Raw genomic sequence first — 22720 nt, forward strand, 5'->3', positions numbered from 1 at the left:
TGGGATTTAATGGGCACAAAGAATCCATTGTATTAGCATCCAAACTGGCTACATTTTGAAGAAAAATCAAGGTATCATATTTAGTTTTACTTACTCTTGGTATTTATAGACTTGACCTGCTTAGAGAAGCAAGGGCAAATAATTCTGCATATTACATTTTAAAAATACAAAGCCATACACTTGGTTTGAAAAACCCATTTTATAAATAAATAAATTATGCAGCCCATTCATTACAGCACAACTTGGGCAGTCCTGAAAGAGAAGTCCCAAACTAAAGATTTTGGGGAAAAATTAACACTGTTACTTAACTACTCACTAAAATATAGTTACATTTCCAGATAAACATGACTCCCAGCATTATATAACTCTTCCATTCTCAAAGTGTGGTGCAAACATTAACTGAATGAATAATCTTAAACCATCTTCATTCATAGCTCAAGTGTGAAGATCTTTTATTATTTAACAGACATGAGTTTTTCTTATTTGCACAGAGGAGCAACTACTTGTGTGCACAAGTTATTAGGTTGTAAATTAGGTCTGAGTTTCTCTACTTAAGGTATGCAATCAAATCTGGGGTTTACTTTTGTTTTAAAAGGAAGTGTGAATTAAAGAGACAAAGGTAAACATAAAAAAAGAAAGCCTGAATTAAAGAGACAAAGATAAACACAAAAAACTACCAGGTATTTCCAATATGATGACCTCACTCTCATAAATCCAGTCTAGATTTTGATGGTGTATAATCAGTATTTCCACTTCTTAGATAAAGAGGTTTTAACAGTTTAAGTGTCTTTTCAGCAACATTCAGACTACCTGCCAACTTGGGATTTAGAAGAAAAGACAACTTTAAAACACTTTTTTCCCCATTAAAGCTCTGTATTTCCTTTACAGAACTCTAAAGTTTGGCTAAATACAAATCTCCAAACACTGGGAACACTCAAATCCTGGAAAAGCCTAAATCCTACCCTCAGCATGAATAGCATACTTATTAACTGACCTCATTTAATTCCTGCAAAAGTAGCATTAAAAACATAACTTCACCAAGCTCTTGATTCCTAAAATAAACTGAGTATCAGTTTAAGTAAAATACTCAGGCAACTGCAAAAAGCAGTTTGTGTTAAGTGTGCATCATGTTGAGCAATGTAATGATAGCCCAGCACTGACACAAATTATATGTGCAGGACCAAAATTATGCATTTGGAGCAGGAGAATCCACGCCCAGGAAGTGCCACCTCTGCAGCTTCCCCAGCACACTGTGCCCATCCTCCAGAGATGGAGAGATCCTTCTCCCCTCCTGGAAAATGCTGGAGCAGAGCTGCCATGGGGGAGATGAGTCATGTGCCAGGGACAAGGGCTGCTGGGGAAAGAGGAGATTCTCTGCTGCAGGACACAGGAAAAAGGGACATCTGTACTTCCACTGGAGTTTCTCTGCATCACAGGGACTTGGGGTCCAGTCAGATCCAACCAAGAAAGAACTGGAATTTGATAAGAAACAAAAAGGCGTTCTCAAAAGCACAGTGGAGCATTTCTTAAAATATAATTCCCATTACTATTATTACTTGGTAATATGGTGATGATTTTTCAGGTGCTGTGTCAGAAAAAACTCTTAACTCTACATTCACACAAATAGCAAATGTTTTGGGAAGCTTTATAGGATTCAATTTGGATTTCATTTGAAAGGAAAATGGGATATTAACTAACAGCCTGCATGTTTCCAGTCACTACTGAGTATTCCTGAGTACAGCCCCCATTAGGTGTGGAATGGTAACTTTCTGCAGGGAGCCCTTTGGTTACGAATAGGAACTTCTGAGTGAGAGAGTACCACTAAGTTTCATATAAATAAAACACAGGGTTCAATTATAAACTGGAGCAAAAGCACTGATTAGATAATTTTGTCCATAAATTAATAAAGGAACAGATGTAGGAGATCTGGTAAAATTCTGTTTCAGAAGAAATATAATGTAGGTGAAACAAACTCTGTTTACAGAGCAGACTTATTGATAAAGATGAAATGGAAACAAAAAACAAAACAAAACAAAACAAAACCCAAACAACTTTTTAAAGGTGTCCTTGCTCAAGCATTAGGATCAAATTTGAAAATTCATGCAACGACTAAAGACATCACAGATAAGCCTTTAAGTCCCTGATTTAAGTTGTGGTGATGTAAACGACTGCAGAAGGATGGAGCAGCAGCCCAGCTGACAGGCAGGGCACCCACAGCATCTCTCTGCCCTCCCTCTGCCATCAATTTCCTTCCATCTTAAGCACATGTTGGAAGTTAAGCACACACTTAGAAGATTTTCTGAATTATGGGCCTGGCGTGAATATATTTGCAACAAGAATGACTCAAGCAGATTTCAGAGAGCTGGCACCAATTCTGCACTCCAGCTGAATTCCTGTTTGTCTTTGCCTTCCCTTTGCTCCCTGCCAGCACCTGCAGCCCAAACCTACCACACTTTACTTTCCATCTGCTTTTGAGTTTCCAAACATCCCCTGGAAGTAGCTTCCAACATCTCTGAGGTGACCAGTGTCCTGGTTAAGGGGACAACACAGCTTCCCAGTGGCTCACAGACTCCCTAGCACTGCTCAAGACTCAGACTGAGCAAACTTGTCCAAGGAACAAATACAGCAAAAACAGGAGTCAAATAAAATCTTTAGAAGCTAAATCAACCCAAAAACATTAAGAGAAGACAATGACAGATATGGAGTGGCACAGTCCATCCAGGGGAGGTTACAGCTCCAAAACAGAACACAAGAAAGAAAAAACCATATCAGAGAGTATTCCTGCACCTGCTGTTTATTGCATCATGACTTTCCCTGGTCATTACTTGGACAGCTGATGTCCTTCCTCACACTGCCTGGGAGGCCCTGCTGGGCTTCAGGTCAGCCTCCAGCCCAAAGAAAGATGATGCAAAAGGAACATAACACTTCAATTTCCATCTCAGCATCTCTTCTTAGCATCCTAGAAGAATACTTATAAGAATGCTGCCTGCTACAGAACTTTTGAATTATGAAAACTAGAACCAGTGATGGAGGACCTTTTAAGTGTTATGCAGTTGTTCTCCCCTGGAGTTAACCCAGAGCACAGTGCTGCTGATGACACATGGTATCAACAGAAATAAAAAGGGAATTAGTGTCTGGTGAAGACATAATCATGTATCCCTGGAACAGCTACTCTGCAGTAGCTTTAACTTGTCAGGTCTTGAAGCACACCAAACCAGAGGAGAGGCTGAGGAGCCCCCCCTTCACCAGGCAGTAAGAAATTATGATGACAGAGCTGCTAACAACATCTAACACCACTGCCTGCAGCACAACAGCTCCCTGCTTCAACACAGATCCTTCACTGGAGGACAAGGAACACATGGTGGACCACTGGCAAGGTCTGCTGGAGAGCTCAGTAATGCCCATCCTGAAGATTTTCTTTAATTGTGTGGTGCCAGGAAGGAAAGGCAGCAGCACAGAGAGCAAAACGTGATGGCATCAATATGTACTTCTACAAATTCAAATGGATTATCCCAAAATTAAAGGGGGGAGGGGGTGACATTTTCACACATTGTCATGGTTGTCTGTATCTCCTCAAGTAACACAGAGTTTTGACATGGTGCGTTCTTCTCCAGTCTGTGCACCCCTCCCTTTTTTGATACAAATCAAATGAGATTGTCAATCTTCCCTCTGCCCTGTGACTGCTGGAAGGATATAATGAGAGCAATATTTTGGCTTCCTGCAACTGTCTCTCAATTAGATGGTGATACTGAAATCTGTTCTCTTTAGACTCTCCTTTCTGTCTTGATCCTTATCTGGAAAGGTGGAGGAGGGGAAAGCCATGTAAGATAAGGAGATTCTTGACATCCCTGGAAGTGTTCACGGCCAGGTTGGATGGGGCTTGGGGCAACCTGATCTAATCAGGTTAGGAAGGTGCCATGCCTGTGGCAGTGAGCTGGCAGATGATCTGTAAGGGCCCTTCCAACCCAAATCATTCTATGATTCTATGAATGAGATGAAATTCACTTTCTTAACAGCAGCCTGGGCTAGAGACAGTCTACAGTTAAGCAAGACATGAGTATTTTGATGTCTGTTTCCCAAACTAAGGACATCCTCCTTTTTCAAGGCTTGCTCACTCAGTGTGACAATGAACTTAAACAGACTCAAACACGAAGCCCAGTGTTTGTTGTACTACAGTAATTCTCATAAAATACTGCTCAGTGGCTATAAAATAGTCTTAAATACTGGCTGAAATGCATGATTTTATCTTAAAGGAGAAAATAAATAACTGATCCAATTAAAGCAGAAATACACTCATTCCTTCTTATCTTTCTTATACTATTTCCAGTATTCTCTGCATTACCAATAGGCCCTCTATGCACCATTTAAATGCTGGAGAAAATCATCTTTTTGTCAGCAGAGCCTGAACTAAAGTCCATCTTTTCTTCTTAGACCATGACATCTTTACTGATCACTGTGAGGAGCTGCTGTTTTAATTAAAGTTGCACATGAAGGATCTAAATCAGTGAATTTGTATCTCTGTTTTGGAATAAATAGCTATTAACTGTCCCTAGTCTAGTTTGCTGAACATCTTGTTTATCTGACTTATTGTAGGAATATTTTGTAAGATCGTAGTGGCATGTGGTAATTTTCTAAGTTTTTTACATGTGATAAAATTCACTGCAGTCTGTAAAGATTACAGCTCTTCTAAATCAAGGTTATAAAACAGTTTTTCATTTCTACAGTGAATGCTTTGTGAGAAAAAGCACACTAAATAAGAGGCTTTATCACGAAGCCTTTATTGTTCAAGGCTTGGAATAATTGCAGCTTCTGCTGGCATTAGTCAGGACTGTGAGTGTGCAGGACTTCTCAAAAATCAGCATCTAAGGCTACTTCAACGTAGCCAGTTACTGAGTTATCCCGTGCTCTTGCTGGATGAAAACAGAGTCCTCTTTAAAAATGAACAAAACACAACAAAAACCTCACAAACAAACAAACCTCAGCTCTGCTCTCACGTGGGGAAACTCCCTTTTGACATTTCACCCAAGCAACAGTTCATCAAAAAAATTGCAAATGAAGCACTGGGAAGGTGAACCAACATCTGCATCTGCAGCGTGCTCATCCCGAGTTCCTCGGATCTGATGCTCACATTACTCAGGGTCAGCTAAAAAGAGATGATTTGGTCCAGTGAAAGCAGATGCTGAGACAGCCAGCAAGGCTCAAACCCCGCTGGGATGGGTCAGGTCTACTGGTTAAACTGGTGTTTCAGGAGGGAAAGGGAAATGAAGCTTTGCATCACAGGATTTCCTTAGGGAAATACATGAAAATCTTTATGCTGCCAGCTCTACACTCTCAGCTATGGCACTGAAACTTCCTGCATAAAGCTGGGCTAAACCAAAAATCCTGTAATTGTGCAGGTCAAGAGGATAAATATAAACATGTCTTTAAACCAAAAAAACACTAGGAAATTTTTGAGAGTCTAGGCTGCCTTCATCTATTCCCACATTTCCTACCCTAATATCCTTTCCTCAGTAGGCACAGCCAAATGAGTTGGTGTAGAATAATCCCTGACCACGTCATACAGCCAAAAAACTGTTCCAAAACAAGATGGGATATGGCATCACTCAAAGGCCAGGTAAAAGTAGCAATGGTTTTTGTAGGGATCCTACATCCTGTTATACTCATATTTTGGTATAATTTTGGTCTGTTTGTCTGTAATTTAAACATGTAACTTAAATGTTAATAACATTAATTTAATTTTTAGATTAAGAAAGAATCTTACATGTTCACACTTGTCTACATGGTTTGTCTGCGAGCAGAGTTGGGATGTAAACACAAACTTTGGACATATCATTTCCCACTCCTAAAACTGTCTTTTGACTTAGAGTCCATAGATAATTATGTTGGTATAATAATAATGATAAAATTATTTTCCAGGACAGTAAAATAATATAAACTGCAATTACATCATCTAGCATTCATAACTCTTAAAATAATATAAATTGTATTCCAGATTTTTAAGCAGCCAAATGTCTAAAATTGCTCATAATGATTGCTCACAACACTGTAGGGTAAAATTTTATCTAAATTAAGCAATTTAGGTTCATTTTATTATCATCTGGAAGCATACAGATGTTCAATACTATCTGATGAACAAATTTAAAACCTGAAAATCTTACCAAGCATACTAATCCTACCACTGACTGTTCATACCTTCCTGGACAAAAACCATATGTATTTAACACCTTTTGTTTCTCTCCACATATTGCATGAATAACAGAAAACATACAAGACACCTTCTCTTGCATTTTAGTGGAGCTTCTGCCATGCAATGGGACACTGGTTTATCTGATGGAGTCTGTATTAGGGGAAAATATGCTCCTTGGTATTGACAGTTCCTTGTCCTAACAAAAAGCACAATAATGTTTATATCTTTGTCTATTTGTCGGACATGTTGTGTACTTTCTTTGTTGTGTATCTCACAAAGGCCAAAAGAATTAATTAGCAGAAAGCAATCTAGAGGAATTAAAACTGAGGTTGCACACGCCTTCCTTTCATTAGTCACTTCTGCTTCCAGAAATCAAATGGCAGAAACATACATTCCTCTTTCAGTCAAGATTGCCCCTTTGGGAGTGAGTCGAGCAGTTCATGTTAGAAGAGTCCTTTGTTCCCTTCACTTAGGGTATCGGAACAGTTGGTAATCAGGGATAAATCATCCACTGTTTGCCTTAATTCAATTTGTATTTCACTCCAGACCAGTGTGCTCACAGTTGTTTGATAAGGCAAATAAATAGAAGAACTTAAATTAGATACAAATATTAATATCCTCATTGGCTCAGAAAGAAGCAATATAGCAGGTGTATGAATAGAGCTTGGAATATTTTATTTACTCAGTAATCTGAGAAAGGGGAGCAAAGTTCAATCCGAAATTGCATCCAGGGACTGTCTCCTGCAGGCTGATAGTGCCTGACCCAAAACCTAAACCCGTTTCTAGGCTTAGGAATCAGTAGTGGGTAGTGATGATCAACACCATTCATTGTCTTTACGCTGTTTTGATTACTTCTTTTCTCATAAAGAAACCTGACAGCTCTTGTGTGACCACCATCTATTCAGGGAAACTGAGAGTAAACTGGCTTTTACCCTTTGCTTCCAGCTTGTTGTTGTGCCTTTCCGTGCAATCACATCACATCAAAGTGATGTAGCTATTTGTTTCTTTTTTTGTTTTAAAGGTCTCAACACTGCTTAGATTCTGACGATCTGAAATTCCTGAGTCACCACCAACAGACATTTAGAATTACTCCTCAAAGTGAAGATGAAAAGACCATTAGCCATTGTTAAAAAAAAAAAAAATCTAATCACAATATTCTATTTATACACTAACGACTGGGCTGTGTCCCCTCAGCACCACCCTCTGTGCCCACACTTCATTACGAGATTACGCTTCTCCCTATGAAGTGAAAATTACCTTCTTGTGGGCAGAAAGCGTTTAATTATGACTCTGCTTCCCTTGTCTCCATGGCGATCCCATGCAAACAGCCTGCTTTATTAGCGCTCATGTCCCCCTCCCCACAAAGTCATCAGTGAGCTCCGCGGGAGCGGGGGTCGAGCGCTGCCGGCGGCCCCGGGAGCCCCGGCCGGGACGCGCCGCCGGCCGCGCCCCCCGCGCTCGCCCGGCGGGCGGGCAAAGCCGCGGGACGCGCTCGCTCCGATCCCGTGTGGAGCTCAGCCGCTGCACCATTTCGGCACTTACTGCACGAAATATGTTCCCAATTCCCGCCCGCCCGTGGCGGACGGGCTCCCTTACAAACTGGCGGATGCTCCCGGCGCGCCCCGAGCGCCGCCGGCGAGAGCGGGGCGGTTACCTGGGTGCTCCCCGGGACCCGCGGGGTCGGTGAGGATGCTGGGGTCACTCTGCGACCTGCCTCGCGGGAGAAAGCAGCCGGTCCCTTCTTCCGATGCAGCCATGAGGTGGAGGGCGGGAAGCTCAGAGGAGGAGGGAGGAGGAGGCGCTCATGGAGCCGGAGGCGGCCGGGGGACAATGGGGACGGGGGTGCGGCGGCGGCGGCGGCGGGGCGTCAGCCGGGCAGGACCAGCCGCGGCAGCATCTTCCCCGGCGCCGTCGGCAGGGCTGCGGCGCGGCGCTCCGCCGGCTCCGGGCGCTCAGGGGGCAGCTCCGGGCGCCTCAGGGGGGTGGGCCATGCCGCCTGGCGGGGTGGGGAAGAGCCGGGGCGCGGGCCGCCGGCCCGGCCCCCCGCCGCCGCCGCCCCCTCCCGGGACGCCCCCCCGAGCGCCGCTGCCGGAGTCGCCTCAAGCCGCCGAGCTGCTGAGCGCATCCGTTGGAAAACATTGGGATTCTCCCATGGTGCCCCGCGAGCGCCCGCCTGACGTCACGGCGGGTGGGGTGGGCGCCGCACCTGCACTGCACAAAGGCGGGGGCTCCGCAGGTGCGCGGGGTCCGCCCCGCCCGAGCGCGTCACGGGCCGCACCGCCCTCGCTGTGCGGGACCCGCCCGTGTCCCCGGAGCCGTCCCCGTGCTTGTCCCGTCCGTCCGGGCGCTTTGCCCCGCGGGAGGGACCGGCGCGACCCACCCGGCACCGGGGCAGCCGCGGGGCTCGCTGTCCGCCGCTCGCCTCGCCCCGGGGCCGGCGGGGGAGGGTGTCCCGCGGGGGAGGGTGTCCCGCGGGGGTTCTCTCGGCAGGACGAGCAGAGAACCGCTCCACGCCCCCGGGACCCCCGCGCATCCTGGCCGGAGCTGGGGCTGGGGCCTCGTGGCAAAGGTGTCGCACGGGGACCCCGCAGAAACGGGATGCTCTGACTCGGCTGAGAAGCTTGGTTTGGGAATTTGTTTAAAGGGAATAACTGCTTCTATAATTTTTTTTTTTTTTTGCTCCTCACGTGCAGCGCAGGGTCCCGGCAGAGGGGCTGCTGGTCTGTAGCCGGTGATGCAGGTCTGGTCTTCTTGAAGTTTTGACCTGTAAAAAACAGGGATGCTTTTTAATCACTCTCCCAGTAAAGTCCTGTGGAATGCTCGGTCAGCACTTGCTGGGATTGTGGGAGTTCTCATCTCGTGTCTGCCTTAAACTCTGTTTTTGTCTCTGCATGGAACCAGTGCTGAGGAATACACTCACCTACAAGTAGATTTCTTTCTGACTCGAGAGCAGTGGTTATACCTGCAGCTGACCAAGTTCCTGTTATGAGACAGCTGCAAGTTTGCAAAATTTTAGGGATGAACCTTTTTCAGGCAATTTCCCATCAATGCAGTCTTTCATTCCCACAGAAGCACAGGCTGAGGCTGGAAAGAACCACAGTGGGGTCACCTGGTGCAACCTCCCTGCTCAGGCAGGGTCATCCCAGAGCAGAGGACACAGGATTGTGTCCAGCCAGGTCTGGAATATTTCCAGTGGAGGGAAATTCCACAGCCTCACCTGCACAGCAAAGAAGTTCTTTCTCATGTTCAGGTGGAACTTTCTAAGCACCAGTTTTTCACCACTGCCTCTTATTCTATTACTTGGCACTACTGAGAAGAGCCTGACTCTGTTTTTACATTAATATGTGTAAAACATTTTGCTACTCTTAAATAAAGAAAATGGGGTTTGGCCATTTCTGAAAGCAAAGGCAAACAAAGCAGTGGGGTTATGTCATTGTTGTGTTTTGGGGGGATTTAACCCAAATTTATCACATCTATCACACTAAGACATGTGCTTGCAGTTTTTCTTTAAGCAGAAATTTCAAAGTTAAATGTGCATACATCTAATTTGGGAGTCACTTTTGGGCTGTGTGTCCCTGAGAGTCAGTTATCCTACTGACCTTTAAGGGAAAGAAAAAAGTGTGGGCATGGATTTAATGGTGGAGCTTGATGAGAAAATTCATCCAAGATTCCATTTGAGGGAGGCCTGAGTGTGGCTGTTGGGGTGGCATCCACCCATGGCTGGGGTGAGCTGCTGCATCCAACAGCAAGTGGGAATATTATCCTGAGAACCCAAAAAAAGGGTTTAAAGTAAAATATCAAAGAATTTCTGGTTCAACAAGCACTGCCCCTTCTTGGGGTGTATAAGGTAGATCCTAAGGGAAAAGCAGCATGTGGAGGTTTAATCTAAGCTGTGCCATCATGCCATGGAATACATTAAGGTGCCAAGTGAGATAATGAGCCAAATCTGTTTTTAGTCCTAGAAGGAGAGGAAGTAGCAAGTTTTAAATGGTTTTTCTCTATACAGCTTTTAGGTCATGCTAGAAAATGCTGATGGTTCCTAGTGAATTCTGTGAAAGTCTGTTTGCACTAATCAATAGCTGCCTTCTGAGATGAAGAATGATACTGATTTCATGTTTAAAATGTAGGGTTGAGAAGTTTCATATCAGATTTAAGCATTTGTATAAGACTGAATATATTACAATACTTTCAACCCAAGAAAACATCTCCAAGACATCTTTAGTAGCTGTAGAAGCACACAGGATGAGAGGGATGTATTTTTAACCAGCTCCCATACTGGTTGCCTCTGTAGAGGACATTTTATAGGATTCCTTTGGATTTAAAATATTGCCTGGTACAAAACAGTCAAACAGGGCTAGAATCTGCCTTGCTGCTTTCACTTAGTTAAAGAGCATTTTCTCTCATCCCTGACAGAGCAAGCATCAAGAGGTTCAGTCTGGGGATAAATTCCTTGAGTGGTTTGTGCCAGCTGATGGAACTGCCCCTGGACCTTGTTCTTTCCAAAAAGAATCATCATCATGTTTAGGAGAGGAGGTACCAAAAAAAAAAAAAAAAAAGTGTTGACTTATTCAAACTTACATTGCTAAATAATGTCTCTTGTGTTAAAAGTAGGATTGTCTGCATGTCTTTTACTTTCAAATTTCAGAGGTGATGATGATCTATCTATGGCACTTCCTTACCTTAAAGCAGGCTCTGCATTCCTTCTGGGGCAGGGCTTTAGAGAGGGAAAAATCAATGTGAGGCAAAGTCTCGTCTTTGTGTTGAAAGACCAGCACCAAACAGGAATGGAGCCTTTTCACAGAGGTAAATAAAGCTGATGGAGGCAGGCACTAACTAATATATTCCAAGTATATTGATTTGTAAATCCCTCTGAAATTGGAATGAAACTAAGCCTGGTTCTACCTGTGGGCACAAAGCACCTGAAAAATTGTCCTCAATTTTCCATTCACTACTTCATATGATTCTGTAGGTGTCACAAACAAAACTGTTTGCAGGATCAGAATGACTATTAGCAGAAACATGACTCCCCTTTTGTTTGGTTTATTTCCTCACTATAGGAGTCTTGTGGTAAACAGGTTTTCAGCATTTTCCCAGAGTTCAATGATCTGATCTGTTTAGTTATCTCTCAGAGGATTTCTAGCCTTTTATATTTATGATGAAAAGTTATGATGAAACTTTTTTAGCTTAATAGGAAATATCTCTGCAATTGGCATCTATTCAGTTGCAGGAAAATAATTCTTGAAATTAAATATCCACAGAAGGAACACTGAAGGGAAAATATTTTTTTTTTATAATTTTATTTATTTTGATGCATAGTCCACAGCCAAAGCAATGCATGTCCATTTGATATGACTCTCCTTGATTTTTTTTAATGCAACTATGTAAATTGTATGGATGATTTGATGAGTTTGTTTTCTCTCTGAATGCCTGTTGTATGAGCTGGTTATATAAAGAGAAAGCCAAACTTGTGTTAGAAAGGAATGATTCTCTGGGGAGAAAGAAAAGAGGTGAGTCATGTCAGTGCTGTTTTTCTCAAATCAGCAGAATATTAAACAGCCTCATTTTCCTTAATCTGAAGCCTACATGTGATCTCTGAGCACCACTGATGTGGGGGTTTTGTGTTGTTATTTAGAAAAATGAATTCAGGGTACATTTGGATTGACAGTATCAGCTTTCATGTTCAAATTGTTCTGATGACCAAGGCACAAATAGCCTTGCTAGGAGCAGTTTTCTTAGATGCAGCAACAGAAAGCATTTGTTCTGCTGCTTGTGAGTCTTAACCTAGTTTTTAAGATTTTTATGCCAGCTTGTTGTAGCTCAGCATGTTCACCATAACAGAGATGATTCCCATGCTCAAAAAGCTCTTGTCTCTATTTACTTTGTTGGGGGTTCTTTCCCCTCAGATGCTTTCTTTGTAAAGAGGACACGGAGCCTATTTTGAGCCTTTGTTTGTCAAGACCATAAATGCATGTCACCAAGAAGAGAAAAAATATCAGCCAGCAGTCACAACTTTGTAAGTACAAAGACTTGAAACACGTCTTCTCCAAAGCACTACTACAGAAGGCAAATAAAAAATGGATAAGCATCAAGGGCTTGTTTACTGGGGGCCTCGTGTGCACATTGAGAATCTCTGATACTCAGGGGCTATTCTGGCAATGGCCCATCTGATTTTCATGTTTGCTTTCCTTCCCAGCTCCAGTGCTCACTCCCATTTTACAGGTGAAGGAACAGGAAAAAGAGGCTGGGAAAAATGTAAAGGAGGATCCTCAGCTCAACTCCCTGCCCTGACACCCAGCTCTACTCACATCCTTCTGTGCTGTGATGACGGGAAGGGGAACCTCTACTCTTATTTCAAATTATGCAGCTTATAAGAGTAACAGCCCCATGTGTGGGGAGTGAACTCGTGTCTGCATCGTGCCAAGGCCAGCAGAGAGATGCAGGATGTGGTCACTGAGCACTGTCATTGTGCATGAGGAGCAGGGAAAAGGCAGCTCTGTGGGGAACTCTGGAGGACTCCTGAGGTGCTGTCCAAGCCAGTGAAGTTCCAGGTGATGTGCCACATAAATGTTGTTTGTGCCAGTTTGAATGGATGAATCTCATGATCCTCTCTGGGTTTTTGTCCCCCTTAGCCCTCAGGATGTCTGAGGAGAAGGGATGTACATATAAATTCCATTGCAGATCCAAATCTCCTTCCTGCCCACATTTTTGGGAATTAATATTCTTGTATATGGAATATCTTGGTTTTTTTACAGGTACTGTGTTCTTAAGAAGTCACATGGCGGGAACTTCCATCCTCAAAGTATTCCATGATCTCAAATACCCAAAACTACAAAAAAAACTGCAGATATGTGGGGGCTCTGAAAGCCATTTTTGATGTAATTGAGATCCTGCAAGCTCCCTGAATTAATACAGAAAAACCCAGTGAACTGTTTCTTGTTTCATTTGTAACATCAGTCCTGCAGGTTCCACAATTCAGGATAGTAGAAATAGCTCCAAGAAACTGGTGTTGGTTGTAAATATAAAAGAATACAGTGTAAGATCTCAGACTTTTTAAATAACTATTTGGAGCACTGAAATTCCATTTGGAAACAAAATACATCTGAAAAAGAAGAACCTCTGATTTGCTTGTGCTTTGCAAGTCTTTGTATTTTAGAAGCAGTGCAGCTCATTTTTGCCTCAGAGATAAGTTTGGATATCTTGTAGCCTGATCAGAGATGTCATTTCTTCTTATTATGTATTGCATTCAGACAGTACATTCTGATTCAGATCTCATCTTGTTGCCAAATCTGGAATAATTTTGACATATACATTTTTCAAATTAATTCAAACAGTGTAGATCATTCAGTTGTCAGCAGAAGTGGAAAGGGAAAAGTGGTGCTCTGTGCTAATTAGATGAGAGCTGACGAGTATTTGATGTAGAGTGCAGGACAAAATCCTGATTCCACTCATCTTAGTACCCTTCAACATTTACTTCAATGGCATTTTGTTATTGCCACCTCATTTCTTGTGTAACACAGGACTTCTGGTGGTATTTCACACTTGGAGCACAATACACGAGAAATTCAGCTGTTGGAGAGTTAAAATATTTTAGGGGCCAGTGAGACATGAAACAAGTGGCAGAGCTTCCTTCAGTCAGTCACAGTTTGCAGTTCTTTGGGACCTGAAATCCAGTGAAGACCATAATAATCAGGATTTATGGGCATCTCTCAGAAGATACAACCTCAGCTGGGCTTCAATTCATGGAAGGAAATGCAGGAAGTCTAGAGCTGATCAGCAGCTGAAGGCAAGAGAATGAAAGCTCAGATTGATTGGAAGTCCCAATGAGCAGAGCAGTTTCTGTTCTGAGCCTGAAGCTGTGCATTGCATGAGAGCCCAGAAGTCATGGCCAGCCCTTCCACGCCTCAGTCACGGGGAGCTGCAGTGTGAGAACTGATTTAAAGCTCAAGGTTTGAGCTTTCCCAGGCAGAAGCACTGTGGTGACTTTATGCTACACCTTCATTCTTCTGTGGGTGCTCCTGTGGGTTGGGTTTATGTTTGGCTGGGACAGACTAATCTTTGGGCTGGTTCCATCTATTCAATTTCCTGCTCACCAACTCCTGAAGCAAGACTTGGGAAGGGAAGCAGAGCAGCTACCAATAAATTTCTGGAATTTCTAGTTTAATTTTAAGGAGGACTAGGACTTCATACCATTCCTACACAGTGAAGTTCCTGCTTCCTCAGAGCTGAAGGGTTTAGGCAGTAGTTTGCATCCTCATTTAGGCAGAATGCGGATGTGCAGCAAGATCACTGCTGGGGAGGTTGTGCTTTGCTCTTTTGCAGATGCAGTGAGTCATCTGAGAAACCATTCCTCAGCAAAACCCAGCTAACTTGGTTTACTTTTTAAATATGGGGTTTTTGACAGTTGTGGACGTTGCCGTGGCAGCCGGAGCTGTGGGCCATCCCCTCCCCTCGGGGCTGCAGCTCAGTGCTGTTTTAATGCCATCTTGCTGTGAGCTTGGGAAGGCCAGGCTGCTCAGCAGCTCCATCCCAGCTCCCTTCATGGACAGAGACAGTGGTTGTTTTTCTAGGATCAGCCCTAACAGCAAACTTTTGACCTGCAAAGTTAGCCCAGGACAGAATTAGGTGGATCTTCTATCCCATGACTTCAAGGCTGGAGATGGACACTGTCATAAGCAGTCAGAACAATGTAATCACGGAATTTTCTGTGCTGTTCTGTTGTAAAAAAACTCTCTCTGCCAGCCTTGCTTCAAACCAGTCTAGACTGTAATGAGAGGAACACCTCCAGACCCTGCAGCTGGGATCTCAAGTATTTTGGAAATAAATCCTTTAACATCTTTATCCAACAATTAAAGTTCAGACTTTGCCTGGTAAATTCTTCCAGTCAAGTCAAAAAATCAGATGGTTGCCACAATGAGTTCCTTTGTTTTCACTTGTCTCTGATATGTGCCTCTTGTTGTTATACAAATGTATCCTTTTAGGTCTAGACAAAAAAAAAATGCTTTGCAAAGCAATTCCCAACATCAGTTTAATGTAATCTGTGAACCACACGGATGCTCTAAACCTCTCTCTCCTACAAATAATTCTGCTAGACCAAAGACCAAGTCCTTCAAGTTTTAAGGTTCAGTTGCAAAACTAGATTTTTTAAAAATTATTATTATTAACATGTAGTCTAAAAATGTTTTATTCTAACCCAATGTGAAATACAGAGATTGGAACACAAATTTTTGCTAAATATGCAATTCATTTCGTACATGAATGACTGCTTAGCTTGTCATTTGTAAGCCTCTGTATGGAGATGGAGGTTCATGCAGCTAAGGATTGTATGACCTGTGGTATTTATAATTAGGCAATTATACCCTTGCTTAATGAACTAGTAAACAGATTTTTTTTTTTGCTGATGTTGTTTTTTTTCCCCTCTCCTAGAAAGTAGAAATAAATCCAATTAAATCAGTCAAGGAAGATACCAGTAGGTTTCCTTCCTCCAAATCATTCAGAAGGCATGAATTATTTTAACATTTAGGCTTCTTTCTCTCTTGGCTTTGTGGCTGTTGCAAAAATTCTGTTTATTAATGCATTACAAACCGAAGGTGAAAATCAATCTGTCTCCATTTGTAAGGGTATTCTGTGTGTGCAGCTGAACGGTGCAGTATGTACTTGTGAAATTCTCATTTCATGGGCTCTGACTGGATTTCCTGGGTAGAAGTTCAGCTGACACCACAGGAATGTCACAGCCCGTGCATTCTTCCCAGGGCAAGTGTCATCTACATGCTGTTTACAGAGATATTTCCAGTTCTGAAAATTGCAGTTATCAGGACCAGGTTTGGATCCATTTTCTATTACTCTTCTGTTTTAACCTGCATTTTCCTATCCAGGGCAATGAGGAGCTCTGCTTAAGACCATAGGGAGTTCTATTTAATTATAATTGGCAGCCTGCAATCCTTTGTGCTGTCAAGGAAATCCTGGAGTTAATGGATGATACTGCAAACCCTTGGTAGTGGTTTTACACTCAGCAATTTGTTCTTTATTTAGCTGAATAAATGTCTGATGGAGCTGAGAGAATCCATTGGGGAAACAGGAAATTCTGTTGGACAGGAAATTCTTGGTGTACCAACCCTAGGAATTAATTTATTATCTGAAAGGGTAATGTTGCCATCTAGGCTTTATTTATGCATCTGGAGTAATAAATATCAATGTATAATTTATTAGTAATAAGACAATTTGCAAGAGCAGTGTAACTTGACAATGGTTATTAAACGTGTCACTAACTGTGGGCAGAGGATAATTGGCTCTGCTCAGATGGTTTTTTATACAGGACTGACGGCCTCAGGCTTGGTTTATAAATTGTGTTTTAAGCACAATGAGAGAGTTTTTATAGCCCAAAATAGGCACCCATTTTGCAACGTGGCTGTCTCAACTGCAAAGTCCAGATCAAGCAGAAGAGAAGGGTTTTCCCTTCATCATTTGTAGGCTCAGGAGGAAATCTGGCACAGCTGGAGTTTGTGAGAGTCAAAAGATGCCACGTGTTGATACCAACTTGTGAGACACCTCATACACTTCATCATCATCATCATCATCAAATGTGTTAAATTTGTTCTGTGTAATTTCAGCACATCAGTATTTGCAGTTCTGTTGTGGAATTGAGTCCTGAAGGAAGAACAAGCCCCGGGCAGTGCAGAGCACTGATGCAAACACCGATTGCTCTCTCCCTGGGCAGTCGTGGCTGAGTACAGGGGCAAACGAATAATTCTGTATATTTTTAAACTTGGCAGTGCAGCCTGCCGAGGTTTTTTGACTGGCAGCCACTAGAGAGCACTACGGGATTGTCTCTTTTCCAAAGCAGGGTGTGGTGAACTACAGTGTGAAAGGCTTTTTTTCACATTTCTGGAGAGACCTATTGTGTTCTGTACAAAATAGAGGATTTTAAACCAATATTTTAGCACCTCTGGCATTTTGCTTTACACAATTATTATTCATGGTGGCTTTTTCCATCAACATGTAATTCTCCCTCACTAGGGTTTCACTGAGTCCCCTGTAGTATTTAATGTACAGGCTATTTTTACTGTAAGGCTGAATGATGATGCTTTGCTGCCTGCTGCACAGATAACCTTGGGAGAATCTAGTTCTGCTTTGGCTTATCCTTAGGAAAAACTTCTGTCTCAAATCATTCTCAAATCAGCAAACAATAAATGGAGTGTATCTATGTAAAATACATAAACTCAGAGAAATGGTGATTTAAAGGGAAAATGTTGTGTGAATTAATCTGTTTGTCTCCACTGATCCAAGTATTTGATGTTTTTTTATCTGAATGGCACTGCATTTTTTTAGATCTTGTGGCCTATCTCTCATATTCCCCCAGAAAAAAAAAAAAAAAAAAAAAAAAGCATTTTTTTCTTTTGAAGTACCTGTGCCTTGAGATTTTTTTTTCTCTTTTCATACATCCTTCTGAAATCAGCTGGACCTTTAATGTTTACACTTCACCCTTTTAAAGCTCCTGTGTGCTTTTTGGGAGGACTTTCTCATTGAAATAATTTGTATCTTTCAGCTTATTTTATGAGTAGAAGGTTGTAGCTTAAAACTTGGCAGTGCATGTGGAAGAAAACACATTCTCAGAAGATAATGAGGAGCCCAGAATTCCAAAGTTTTCCTCCCCAGGTCTGCAGCTCTGCTTCCACTGAGTGGTGAGTGCAGCTGTGGTCAGCAAAGGAATTGTCACAGTATGACAGTATGACACATTTTCCTGCAGAAATTGGTGCTGAGGGGCAGAGCCACTTTTTCTACTGAAATGAATTTTTTCTGCCAGCATTATGGAGTCAGAGCAGCTGGAGGGGAATAAACTAGATTCTGCTGAGATTAAATGTTGGGGCCAGCTGTGTAAATGGAATATGTGTTGATGTGAGAGACCCCTCTCGTAACAATGGTATTCATCACATCATCCTTAATAGACCAGACTTAGAAAAAAACCTCTCTTGGGCTTCAGATCCCCAAATTAGTTTGCCAATCTGTTTATGTCAGTGTTAAACTTGAAATTCTAATTAGCAGGATTGTTTTGAAGTACTTGGTGACAAAGCCCACGTTACTTCTCTGACAGTTGAACCAAACTGCCTAAAATAATAACTCACAAGTGTCCCTGAACATTTGTTGGGTTTGTTTGGGGCTTTTTTTGTAGTTCTTCTTCACAAATAACAAAGAAACTTCATAAGAGAGACTCCAATTCTATTCACCTTTCCAGTACCAGAATGCTCAGCTGGGAAGTGATTTGACCATATGGAAAGTTTTACTGGCTTTAAATCAAGGCATGAAATGTAAAAGTTACTAAAACAGTTTGTTCAAGTAACTTAGAATAAGCACCATTCAAGATATGGTATTTTTTAAATTCTGACATTTATACATTTTTTAGGAATATTTGGGGCTTTTTAGGAATTTTCCTGGACATCCTGGACCAAGATTCTTCACAGGAACCTCTAGATTGAAACCTCTGTTATGATTTACTGTACTGAGAAATTTTCAAATAATTTCCTATCACTTTCTGGGAATTAATTGGTCTAAATATTTTCCCATCTTCCTGGGCTTTGCAAGTATTCCTGAACATGTGATCCTGGAAAGAGACGATTTTTAGACTTTCTAGACCAACAACATTTCTTGGCCTCTTATACTTTTTATAGGGATTCTTGGGTCTAGAACCTGAAGTAGTTCCTGTGCTGTTCAAGGAATTTCCCATCCCTTCCTAATAATATTTCCAGGTTTTCTAGGAAGTCTTGGATCTAAACTCTTTCCAGGAATTGCCTTCAAAAGTCCTTACAGGAACTGCAGCTCCTCACATCCCATATGCCCTGATTTTGTTTCAAGGTCTGGAAATAGCTGTTCCCATTTTTTGCTGTCAGAGATAAGCATCAGTCTATGCAGAGCTGAGGCATCCTGCAAAGAAACTGCTTGAATTCCTGTTTTAAAATCAGTTACCACAGAAGTGATTTTTTTTTCCTCTGAAAACACACTACTGAACACACTGCCCCCAGGAGTGATGATAAAACAGCTTTGAGTGCAATCTGCATTCCCTCCATTCTCTGATTCCCCTGTCCCTCTCACAAAGTCAAAAATCACTCAGTGGACCTTGTTAGTTAATACATTAACTCCTCATTGCACCATCCATGCAAAGGCATGTCAGAAAACGCTTACTCTTCTCCTCCTGCCAAGTGCTCGGAGCCAAAGCCTTAACTGGAATTGAAAAATATGCTTATATGTTTTCCTTCAGGGCCCTGTAGTTTTAAACTGCTGTCTGGCTGTTGTCCTCAGTCCTGAGGTAACTTTCGTGGTCCAGGTGAAAGTAAATCCAATCTTCCCAGAATGGTCTGTTGCAAAGGTGATTTTGTTTTTCTGAGGAGGAGAAACACAGGGACAGTGTGGTGGTGTGTGATCAAGGCACTTTGATCTGTCAGAGCTATCTGAAAAACTCTAATCTTGCTGGCTTTCTTCTAGCACACACACACCCCAAAAAAAAAAAAAAAAAAAAAAAAAAAAAGGAGAATTCATAAATATGTACATGCTTCCTTGCAGGTCTCTTCTGAAGCAAGGAGTGATCTCCAGCTACACGTGTTCAGCACCAGGAGGTGCCAGTCCCTTATGAGCCCAGTAAAAAAGGCATTTAGCTGCTCTAAAGTGTCACTTCAAATTATATTTATTAGAGTAGTACAGATAATCTTATGTCCCAAAAGAGATAGGATCTGGGGCTTGAATTTTTGTTGATTCAGAAACAAAATTAAAAGTTGTAGTTTTTCCATTCCCTTCCTTTCTTTTTCACATCTCTTTGTGTTACATCAGTTTAGGAAAATGAGCCAAAGCAGCCATTTCTGTACCATCACTGAAATGAAGCAGGTGTGGAACCATTTGTTATTTTGTCACTCTTGGAATAGAACTGTATTTTTGGAAGTGACAGCAGAGAGAACAGTCTACATGAGCCAGTTGTTAAAGCTTCATCTTGTTGTGAGTTCAGTGTAAGACTTTGCATTTTTTAGCCCTAATGTTGTGTTGAACTTGCTTTCCACTAAGCATGAATCATTCTCTTTGATTAATCCTGATAATAAAATTACATACTGGAATACATAATTACTGAGGCACTGTAGGAATGAGGGAGTCAGCTGCCTTCGTAGAGTACCCTTTAGAAACTCCAGAAAGCCTCTTTCATAACCATTGCACAATATGAGTTGCCAAAAAGCAGCATTTGAGAAGAGCTTGAACTGCAAAACTGGCGTGACAAGTTAGAGAAACCACTTTTTTGTGCCTCCTGGTGTAATGTTACACTGAATGGCTTCTGTGTCAAGAGAACTACTACAATCAGAAACATGAATAATTTAAATTTAATAACTAAATGTCACTGACTTTATAATGCCTGTAGATGATGTTACTCAAAGTAGCTGGCTTTCATCAAAACTGGAGTTAATTTAGTCAAGTTACCAACACGTTTCTTTTCACTGCTTCTTTCAAACCAGCTCTAATTATAACCTTAAAATAGCATCTTTACTGGCAAAAAAAAAAAAAAAAAAAAAAAAAAAAAAAGCCCCAAGACATGGGTCAGCAATCTGTTTCCCTTAGCTCAGATATCTTAGTTAATTTTTTTGTATTTATTTTTCCCCAAGAAAAGCACACACTAGCTGAGGTAGATTTTTCAAATGGATGCTTTTCAAATGGGAGCTTTTTGCAGCTTCGGTGGGTAGGTTAAGATATAAAAGTTACAGTACATTAAAAAAACAGTTCTTTTTTTTTTTTCCCCTGTTTTTTCATCTAATTTTCTCATTTACTTGTTGCAATCACACAATATCTACCAGCAAACTGGCAATTAAGATTTTAGAACTCTCTTTCTTCCTTTACATGAGCTGTTTGGACATGTCCTGAAGTAAACAAGTAAAACTAAAAGGCGAGCAAAACCTCTACAGAAAGATACCTGCCCATATATATTATAAAGGATGGAAATATTAAAATTGCATAGTCCTCTCCTCTTTTTGATGTGGAATTTTTAACCAAACACTAAGGGTGCTGGGAGTTCTATATTGCAGCTGAGTGGAACTGATCAGTCCAGCTGTTACCCTCAGCTCTGTGTATTTGGTACAGCATCACTTTCCTTGCAAGTATTGAACTTTTCATCTTCAAAGCTGCCACAGATGGTTTCCATAATACACTTGGGAAAATACTCTTTGGGAGAGAGTTTTCTTTTCACTTAGGGATGACCAGTGGCTACGTTTACTTTCCCCAGTACCTGGAACAAGGGCTTTGCTGTGAGTTGCACTTTTGTTCTCTCTCAGGTGCGAGGTGCCTGAACACCAAAGGAATAAAAATTGTGCTCAGAATTTTGCTTCTCTGGGCAACCTGTTCCAGGGCCCCCACCACCCTCAGAGGGAGGAATTCCTTCCCAATATCCCATTCATCCCTGCCCTCTGGCACTGGAAGCCATTCCATGTGTCCTGTCCCTTCCTGCCTTGTCCCCAGTCCCTCTCCAGCTCTCCTGGAGCCCCTCTGGGCCCTGCAAGGGGCTCTGAGCTCTCCCTGGAGCCTTCTCCTCTCCAGGTGAGCACCCCCAGCTCTCCCAGCCTGGCTCCAGAGTGGATGCACGGTTCTGTCCTCGCTTTGTCACTGAGCTGGGATAACTCCCTTTGGTCAGGGACACCTAACCAAGTTATTTCAGGCCATAAATAGTTCAAACCATTGGGTGAACTTGAAATGCATCAGCTTCTCAGCAGGGTTGCCAAACAGATCTTCTTGCCCCAGGAAAAGATAATCCACCTCCCATTCACCTCCTGAGGTAAGACAAGAATTTATCCCCTTTTGAAATAAATGCTTTTTAGGATAAGGTTGTGCATCTATTCCTCATGGAATAACTGGAGCTCTTCAGGTTTATCCCCTTGCTTGCCCTGCAGAAACTTCTTTGTGTATTCCAATCCTCTTCATCTTTTATGTAGGCATAAAGAAGAAATAATGGGTTTAAGAGTTCTGTTACGTAGTGTAAGACCTCCAGATAAAAGTGTAATACTTCCTATTTTACATATGATATAATTTTTTTGACCAAGGATTAGGAATCAAAACAGGCTTATTTATGGGCTTGGGGTTTTTTAAACTAAGGCTGTGGGAATGGGAAGATCAGAAATCAAAACTGTTTCCAGTTTGCTTACATTAGAGGCCCTTACATTTTTTTTGCCATAAATTGCTGTGCACATTTACTCCTGAAGGTAATTTTTCTAAAAACTAGTTCCAATAGCACTTAAAAAAAAAAAATTCACCCTACATAATTTCCTCAAATGAGTGCAGATTCTTCAATAATTCAGTAAAGTGAACTTTATTATCTCATTCTGTTCTATTTCAGAAGGTGAAGATTAGCTCTTTTGGCTGAAACTGGGTGTTAATTGATGTAGCACTGTCACAGAACTGCACCTTCAGTTTCTCCATTCGAGAGAAAAAATGCATTATTTAAAATCTGAGAATCCTTTTATGAAGAACATTTGTAGACTGAATACCTTCTGCCCATTCTAACCAAGGCACAGACACTCT

At 41.9% G+C, this 22720-nt stretch overlaps 1 protein-coding gene across 2 annotated transcripts in view; it reads right to left on the minus strand.

Moving 5' to 3' along the window:
- PHACTR3 (phosphatase and actin regulator 3) overlaps positions 1 to 8183 on the minus strand; it is a 101714-nt gene extending 93531 nt beyond the window's left edge. Inside the window, exon 1 of one of the 2 annotated variants that reach the window (XM_053992718.1) lies at positions 7842 to 8183. In XM_053992718.1, coding sequence (XP_053848693.1) covers positions 7842 to 7944 — 103 coding nt within the window. In that variant the 5' untranslated portion in view covers positions 7945 to 8183. The remainder of the gene's footprint in view (positions 1 to 7841) is intronic. The other variant, XM_053992719.1, reaches the window with a different exon arrangement.
- Between the last annotated feature and the right edge of the window lie 14537 nt (positions 8184 to 22720).

This window comes from Vidua macroura, chromosome 17 (genome assembly GCF_024509145.1).
Source record: "Vidua macroura isolate BioBank_ID:100142 chromosome 17, ASM2450914v1, whole genome shotgun sequence".
In the NCBI taxonomy this organism is placed as follows: Eukaryota; Metazoa; Chordata; class Aves; order Passeriformes; family Viduidae; genus Vidua; species Vidua macroura.